Below are 9,032 nucleotides of genomic sequence, written 5' to 3' on the forward strand. Positions count from 1 at the left end.
TAATTAATTTCCAGCTTGCCGAAAAATATTGGGCACCTCATTCAGTGGAAGAACATTTAGAATTTGATCCTGATGTTATTGAAGATATTTATATGCAAGATATACGTGGCTGCAAGTAAGTTTTAAGACAAATCTTATTTATTAATAATATATTTTGTTTATTTAAGCTTTTCCATTAGAAGAATTATGATTCTAGAATTCAGTCAGTATTTAGAAAACTACCTATGGCCTAATTATTCACCAAAAGCTTCATATTCTCATATGTTATCAATTGTAATAATGGTTAATGAAAAGTTTCGAGAAAGAGTTCAAGTGTGGCAGGTAACTTAGCATTATTTAGAATTTTTTATATTTCTTATACTCATGCCTTTTCAATTTTCAGGCATTTAGAAAACATAGTCAATACTTTCCAGATTTTTTCCAACAAGTATTAAAAGCCTGTTTTGAAGATGAACTCTTAATAAATATAAGAGAACAGACAGCTCTATTAATTTTTTTAAATCACTGCTTTAATAGTATGGAAGAAGCGATATGTAGAGATCAAGTTAAAAGACTAGTATCACTTTCTATGTGGGTGTCTCTATTGCCTACTAGAAGGGAATATGAGTTTAAAAAGTATCCAAAATGGAAAAAGTACTGGAGAGCTATTCAGAGAAAAGACAAACCAGAAGAACTTGAAAAATTGACTTGGGAAAGAACGTTTCTCCATCGCTTGATGCTAAAATTTATGGACATTTTAGATTCAATTCATGAAGAAGGTGTCTGTCCTGCTGATAAGGTAAATTATTAGTTTCTAACATAAGTAATAATAAAATATGTTTCCAACCATTTAACTAATACATAAATATTCAGGTTCATTACTGTGAAAGATTTTTGGAATTAATCACAGACTTGGAAGCACTGTTGCCAACAAGAAGATTCTTCAATACTGTCCTCGATGACTGCCATTTAGTTGTGCATTGCCAATTGTCAGCTTTGATCAAGAGACCAGAAGGACATTTATTTAGTCAGGTAAGTCTTTTTAATTAATTGGAATATGCTATTTTGAAGAATATTTTTCATTTAATGCCAATTCAATAGATACAATTTGGATCTTAATCTAAACTCACACAGAAAGATCCTCACATCTTCTGGTAGAATGGAGTTGGAACCCAGAGGAAAAGTAGTTTTTATAATTTATCACAATGTTCTATTGAAATGAAAACTCATAGACTGGAATTAAGTTGGTTACATGGTTATTTCTATCTTCCATATTTTGTTTCTAAATACTGTATATACCAAACTCCTGAACAAAATTAACCCACCACTGTAATTAATCTAAATATTTACAATATAAACACAAAATAAAACTAAGTTACATTGAAATAATATTGAACACCTACAAATTAGTCAAATAAGACATTAACATAACCTTAAATTGTTATCTCCAAATTGGAAAAACAAACAGTAAAATTGCATAGATCCATATGGGTCAACTCTTATACCGCAAGGCCCTCCACTACTTCTTATCACTGCATGCTTGATATCAAATGTTCAACAAAAGCTTGCGATATATTCTCCCATTCTTCAATAGCGACATCTATAAGTTGGTTGTGATTAGAAACAGGAGTACTATGACTTCGCATCTTCTTTTTAAGATAGTCTTATAGATGTTCTATAGGTTTCATATCTGGTCTGTTAATAATCAAAGCACTGCTGATGTATTTGATAGTGTTTTTATGACATTTTAAAAATGTTTTCAGTTTTCTTTATAGCTTTATACCTAGAAATAGCCGTGATATAGAAATTCCTCTCTAATTTTAACGATTTATTCAAAGGAAATCACAATTTGGGTTTCTTTTAGCTATTTATCTGTATACGAGACTAGTTACACTTGTTGATTTTTTTTATTGAAAAAGTTTTTTGCATGTCTCCTAATCAATGTTCGTATTCATTTTAGTCTTCTCTTTTGATCCTTTGGTTTTTTTGTATTGTTTTTTGAACTGTTACCATTCAGATGTCCTGATGTTAGATGGTTACAAACTGTTGTCTTAGAATTTATGATATTTTCTGTGATAAACATAAACTTGAATTAAAAATTCTTACTTATTATATATCTATTGAATAGGGATCTTCCAAATATGTGATACCAATAAGCGTTACTCTTTCTATGCTCTCCAATTGGTGTTATTAGTGCGTGAGGTTTTGAAATATATTAAAATTTGTTATTATTTATGTGGAACCACACTTTGAATTTGAGTGTAACTCAAAATAATATCGATTATGTGGTATTGTTGAGCAGTTTCGTTTTGTTAAAAAACAAGTGTTTCTGAAATAGCAATTCTTAGTGATAACTTAACCCTATTTAAAACTAGTGCCAAATCCAAAAAGTTAGCCCTCATTAATTATGTGTGTATTGTATAATGGTTATATATAAAAAACTTTAGTTTCACTAATTTTTATTTCAAAAAATTAAGTACATTCGTGAAAAAAAGATATAAAAAGTACAAAATGGAATGGTGAAAATTAAACTTAAGATATCAATATCATCTGAAAATTAAAATTAATACATGAAGGAAATAATGAAATAACACTTAATATATGAACCTATTTTTTCCAAAGTAAGTAGTTACATTATACACATGTAATATAGATTTTTTAAATCTAGCTTCTATGAAGTATTATATTAATATCTAAATACATGGTAAACATTTTAGTATTTAGTTTCCTTCTACACATAATAGTTATAAATAATAGATTAAGTACATGTATTCATTAATCTCAAATGTAACATTCAAAAAAAAGGATGGATTATAATTCCCTTAAATATTAATATGTCACAACCCTATAATATCAGGATAATTTTTGAGATTCATTTTTGTATTTTTATAATTAATCATAAAATAGTTATCAATTAAACTGGGTAGTTTCCACTATATAAAGAAGATATTTGAAGATTTAAATTTTTTGATAAATTGAAAATAAAAAGGCTGTTCATGTTGGTGAATCAACTTTCCATTATTTGAAAATACCCTGTATAATTTAATACTTATTAACAGAAAGTTGTCTTCATTTACACATGTTTTTTTCACAATTAGTATATCTGAATATAGTGACATTTCTAATTCAATATCTTGAACATTGACATTGAATCTTTTGTAAAGTAAAACATTTATTTCTTTAAATCTAATGATTAAACATATTTACCCTTAAGGCACTTATTTTTCCATATGCATAATTTAACAGATTTCATATTAAAAATCTGTAAATAGCATATTTTCTGACTTGAGAAATATCCAGTTGTATATTCAAATTACATGTCCAGGTATGTTTGAAATAATGTAACTTCTATTATTTACACATTGGAATCAAATACCTTCACCTCTAATTTACAAAATAAATTTACCTAAAAAAATAGTTAGTTAATCAAAACTAATAGTTATTAAGTGTATTCATTGCTGTCATTTCATCTCCCCATTCAACTTCAGGATTCCGTATGCAGCATGGGCATGTTGTGTAACAACATGTTTTTTGAATTAAATAAGCGACATGTCTCTGATTGAAAATACATACATATAGAAGTAGAGGTCCTTCAAATGTATTAATAAATATATAGGCATTCACCAGACCTTCATATTTGGAGAAAGATGACAAGAAAAACAACCATTGCAATACCATAACCATTAACAGCAAAACAAACATACGGAAACTAAAAAAATATATTTATTGATTCAAATTCAAGTATATATGTATATTAAATAATTTTATAGTACTTGGTTTTTATAAATTGGTACAGAATTATGTACAGGTTTTCAAACATAAGGTGACCTATATACTTTTCTCAAAACCTGTGAGAGTTATAAAAAAAACATTAATTACTTTAGTTCTTTGTATTTGAAGGTATTTTTAATTATTGACTTTTGTATTTTACAGGGTGTCCCAATTCTTTAGTATCGACATCAACTTTGGAATTTTGTTACCTTTGTTTTTACCAATAAATCAAAAACGCAATAACATATATGTTGTTCCATTTAAAATTCCAAAGTTGATGTCGATACTAAAGAATTGGGACACCCTGTATAATACAAAATTCAATAATCTAAAAATTCCTTTAAATACAAAGAACTTTTGTAATTAAAGCTTTCTGATAACTTTTACACGTTTTAAGAAAAGTATATAGGTCACCTTATGTTTGACCCCCTGTACATTATTTTCTAGAGCTTATGCTAAGTCCAAATATAAGTGTACTTCTTTACTGGAACAATCCTTACTTCACCCCCAAAACTATCTTGTATTTATATGATGGTGGATATGAAATTAAATATCCTAATGTCTTACAACCACTTACAAAATATGAACTTTTGTTAGACAGATATTTGAAGGAACAAGGTCTTCAATTAGCCCCTTTAAAACGTTGCATTTGCATTTCTTTTGTTATCAAGTTTTAGAAATGAAGTACCTTTATTTTTGGACTTATTTGAAGTGACAATTGCAAAAAAAGTAGAATGAAAATTAGAAGTTGATGTAGTTTTACAATGTTTATAGGTATTACATATGTACACCTCATTATGTGATTTATAAAGGAAAAATTCAGAAGTCATTTCTGTCCCCAGTTTCTGTTTAAAGGTTCAACATCTTATTTTTCAGTTTTCTTTGTACTATTTTATCAGTCATTTATAGCAAAAAAAAATAAAGAACGACAACCAATAATGTATCAGATGATATTTAAGAGCTTATATATGTGACTTCTTCCATAGTCAAATCTGAACTCGTTTATTTAAATGTAGGACTTTTACATTTTTTTTTGTTTTTCTTTACAGTGTCCAATAATTATGTACAAACTACAATCTTCATAAAGAACTCTAATTATTTTTCAATACTATATAGGTGACTCAATTTCATTATACTCACGTGTGACGTAGTTTGTGATGAATTCTTCCATAAGTATGCATCTTGTTTATTTTTTTCAAAGTGGTCGCGAAAAAAAACATGTCGGCTAATATAGTAAATGATACAGGAACAAAAAATATGATAATTCCCAAGGATCCTAAAATCATGTATAAACAATGAATTAAACAGATATTTTAGCTTACTGAAATATTTTTGTGATATTTCATTTTTTATTGTTTTTATTTTGGTTGTGCAGATTCAGTGATAACAAATAATTGTGTAAAGTATCTGATAATTTACCTATTTGTTCCCTTTCTTCTTCATAAGTATTTTTAGGTGGTAAATTAACATCAGGGTAGTCCATTGTAAAGTGTGCAAATACTGCCATTACTCCTAGAAGTATTGTACAAGACCAAGCATATCCAGAATAGTAACAGTATTTTTTTCCGTCAGTAATACGTAAAAATACGTTCCTGGATCTAAAATTAACAAAATTAGAATCTGTTGATAGTAGTTCAGTTACAAACATACTTAAATGTTTTCCAAATATAATAAGCCAAACTATTCAGCCAGAAAAATGCTGCCAACATACTTATATAACAAATAGTTTCTGAAAAATAAAAAAATTGTACTTTAATTTTAAAAATACCTCTAATACTATTTTACCTACCAGTAATAATTAAACTGATGTGGTTTTTAAAAACAGTCAATAGTCTTATCATATCAGCAGTTTGGCTTACTATAAGACACATACATATTGTTGTTATTATATTCCCTGTTAGATCACGTAAAGTAGGCATTACAAAGTATATTATTGCTACAATAAGAAGACACAACATTGATATGCCATGTGTAATAGGATTAACCACATTGTACATTAAAAATTCGGTGTTTGTTAACCAATCTTTATTTACATCTGGTGCACATACCCATGCAAAATCACTTTTAACGCCATCTTCTTTCTAAAATAAAATATATAATTTTAAAACTTGGCATTAAACATAGTCAGGAAGAAAAATTTAAATTCAACTTTTAATTGCAATATATTTCACATAAATTTGTGTTCATTGTCTTGTTTTATAACTGTAACTCACCTTATCAAGGCAATATTTTCCTTGTTCATAATCATGATAAGGTACTTTGGCATTTTCACTGTCTATATCTAATTCATTAACTCCTGTATGATCAAAATAATGTCTTAGAATACCATTTGGCAATAATCTTAGTTTGTCAGTTGAATTTATGTAATGATAAATAGGCCACCGTTGCATATGCCCACAATCAGGCAGTCCTATTATCAACCTAAAATTATAAAAAGTTATAGTCACTTATACTGGTTCATATTATCTTTTTGTATCATTATTATATTACATACAGCTGCCAAAGTGAAAATTTATAAAATGTAAAAACTATTGTGGTATTTATAACTCATTAATGAAAATTTCAAATAATAACAATTTATTATTATCACTACACTCATTTGGATAAATCTGTATTTTTTCTAAAAATTGCATACTTACTCGTAATTCACCTGAACATTGCTGACTCCTTTTTCTGTAACAAATAAGGGTTTCCATTCTTCCGTTGTTGTATTGGTAAGTACACAATGTTTCCCTATGTAAATCTCTTTTTTTCTACAACATTTATTCACCTTTACATGTGGCATTTTATCAATGAGTTTAGGTACCTCACTGTATGCGGAATGTAGGGAAACAATTGCAATAAAAAATCCTGTTATAATAATAAACTTCATATTGAATTTATACTAAATGTAAACTTCTGTTAAGTTTTTGTGCCTTTGTCTGAAAGATTTGATATTTTTTTCTGCGAAAAACATTTGCATTTCGTTCGTATTTAGTAATTTCGTTTAATTTCCACTAACTATTCACTTTTGGTATTCTTTAAGTACTTCTTCTTATTGTAAATTTTTCAGGAAACCCATTTTGTTTTAAGATAAACTCACGAAATTGTCTATAATAACTCGATAAATCATTTGAAACCTAACCTTATTTCGATGAAGTAATATCTGTCATTGGTAGTCTGCTTCTTCTTCTCTATTTTGGCCTCCGCCTAAACAGCATTTGGCCAGCGCTGGTTTTCGCTTTGATTTATTTTACACCAAAACTGATACTTTTTCTTTTTTGATGACGGCCGAGCATTTCACACATTATAGATGTTACCTCGGTTAAGAAAAATAGGACCAGGGTCTTGATAAGAAGCTTTCTCTTTTGACTTATTTTCATATTTAGTTTTAAATGTATATGTGTATTATAATTATTTTTTGTTTATATCTTAATTTTGTATATTTGGATAATGTAATTGATGTAGGTATTTTTAGTTAAATTAGCTTGTTATATAAATCAAAATTGGGGGTTCGATTGATGGGGCATCCGAAAAAAAATGTGGTTTAGATCTTCCGTTTGTCCACAGATACAGTATGGATCAGTAGCACATCCTATTCCAAATAAGTGATTTTTGTGCGGCAATGGCCCGTTCTGAGTCTGCTTATTATTGTTAGATGCCTTTTATCTATAAATGGAATTTTGTAGAAGAAAGGTATTTTCGGGAACTTGTGTTGAATCGAATTGTACCATCCGTTCCTTCCAGTGTAATTACCATATCGTTGGCGTATTGTATTATTGGGTTAAGCCTTGACTGTTGTTTTTTGGTCCCTTCTGTATCTTTTACATATAAATTTCTTTTGCAGAATAAATTAAATATAAAGTTTGTTATTTTAATTTCACTCATTAAGTTGTATAGCATATGTAGGTCGACACTGTCATAGGCTGTCTTTAAGTCAATTCGGTGAATGCTTCTAAGACAGAATGTGTTAATAATGATATAGCTTCATTACATCGCTTGTTGCTACGAAATCCTAATTGGAATTTCGAGAGAATTTTTTGATTTTCGATTATCCATTCTATTCTTGTTTTTATAATGCCCTCTAATAATTTACCCGCGCATGATGTTAATGCAATAGGTCTGTAACTGTCGTGGTTTTCTGCATTTTTTTCAGGTTTCAGAAATGGTAGTTTATGGTTTCTTTCAATTTTATTGGAATTTTATTTGTTTCAACGATCTTGTTATATATCCCAATTAGTTTGTTTTGTGTGCTTTGGTCTACAAGCTGCTAGACTGAATTCAGGGTTGATATTACAAATAGTTAGGCTTTCTAAAATTTTCCTTGCCTATTTGATGATTCGGAAAATTAGTGTAATTGTTCTGAGAATAGTTTTTGAAGCCTTTGATTATTTTCCAAATTATATTAGTTGGTGTCTCTCTATTGATAGTACTGCTAAATTCTCTAAATGATTGTTTCTTTTTATTTTTTAATTTTAGTTTTACATATGCTTTTATCCTTTTGAGTTCAATGTAATTTTCCAAGTTAGGTGAATTTATAAATTTGTTGATGTTTTCTCTACGTTTTTTGATTAGTTCGAAGCATTCCTCGTCCCACCAAGCTGCATATTTTGATTGGTTCATTCATATCTTACTCATAGGTATAGTTTCGTTTGCTGCTACGTTTAGGGTGTCAAAAAAATCGTTGTAATCCAAATTTTCCTCTTTTTCTGTCAATTTATCTGTTATTACTTGCTTGACTGAAATAAAGTTCGTTCCATATTACTTGGTTGACTGAAATCCAGTCGGCTTTTTTAAATTTTCTTTTGTATATTACCTCCTTCATAAAGTTCGTTCCATTAGAAAATTCACAGATGGTGGGGAAATGGTCACTATTACCTGGGTCTTCAAATACTTTCCAATTGCATTTTTTTGCGATATTAGTAGATAAAATGGTTAAATCTAGTGCCGATGGGTTGCGATTGTGCTCCCCCATACGTGTGTACTTGCTATCATTTAGTACTATTAAATTTTTGCGTTCTAGTAGTTCTTTAATTATTTTGCCATTAGCATCATTACCATTGCATCCCCACATGCTGTCATGAGCAATAAAATCTCCCATGATTATGTGCTGATTTGTTGTGTTAGATATAATTTCATTACATTCTTCCAAGTTTAATTTTTGTCCTGCTGGATTGTTATATTGTTAATTATATTAATTTTTAATGATGGTACCGTAATTGTTATTACCTGCAGAGTTTTAGAAATATTGCTTTTTGATGATATGCTATGTTATATGCTATACTTTATGATGTTAAAATGAT

The 9,032-nt window shown here is 28.7% G+C and overlaps 2 protein-coding genes across 3 annotated transcripts in view; one reads left to right on the forward strand and one right to left on the reverse strand.

The window, feature by feature from the left end:
- LOC130898365 (RNA helicase aquarius) overlaps positions 1-9,032 on the forward strand; it is a 53,744-nt gene that overhangs the window by 503 nt on the left and 44,209 nt on the right. Inside the window, exons 2-5 of the mRNA XM_057807627.1 lie at positions 15-115; positions 168-321; positions 383-778; positions 853-1,011. Of these exons, the coding sequence (XP_057663610.1) occupies positions 15-115; positions 168-321; positions 383-778; positions 853-1,011 (810 nt within the window). The remainder of the gene's footprint in view (positions 1-14; positions 116-167; positions 322-382; positions 779-852; positions 1,012-9,032) is intronic.
- Positions 2,422-6,906, reverse strand: LOC130898452 (probable G-protein coupled receptor Mth-like 5). Of its 2 annotated transcripts, XM_057807791.1 has the most exons (8): positions 6,390-6,906; positions 5,964-6,171; positions 5,540-5,831; positions 5,401-5,479; positions 5,170-5,348; positions 4,891-5,026; positions 3,553-3,688; positions 2,422-3,385 (listed from the first exon to the last, which is right to left on the reverse strand). In XM_057807791.1, the coding sequence occupies exons 1-8, from the start codon at positions 6,620-6,622 to the stop codon at positions 3,335-3,337; spliced, it is 1,314 nt and encodes a 437-aa protein (XP_057663774.1). In that variant the 5' UTR covers positions 6,623-6,906; the 3' UTR covers positions 2,422-3,334. The 2 variants fall into 2 exon arrangements, with proteins under 2 accessions (XP_057663774.1, XP_057663765.1); XM_057807782.1 differs by having other exon boundaries at positions 2,422-3,688.

This window comes from Diorhabda carinulata, chromosome 1 (genome assembly GCF_026250575.1).
Source record: "Diorhabda carinulata isolate Delta chromosome 1, icDioCari1.1, whole genome shotgun sequence".
NCBI lineage: Eukaryota > Metazoa > Arthropoda > Insecta > Coleoptera > Chrysomelidae > Diorhabda > Diorhabda carinulata.

What these genes read in the sequence shown, in the direction of transcription:
- LOC130898452 (XM_057807782.1), bottom strand. Translation starts at nt 6,622, where the DNA reads ATGAAGTTTATTATTATAACAGGATTTTTTATTGCAATTGTTTCCCTA. An exon ending in TATATTTGGAAAACATTTAA is followed by an intron (nt 5,349 to 5,400) that starts GTATGTTTGTAA and finishes TGTTAATTTTAG; the next exon opens with ATCCAGGAACGTATTTTTAC. An exon ending in AGAAGAAAGGGAACAAATAG is followed by an intron (nt 5,027 to 5,169) that starts GTAAATTATCAG and finishes ACATGATTTTAG; the next exon opens with GATCCTTGGGAATTATCATA.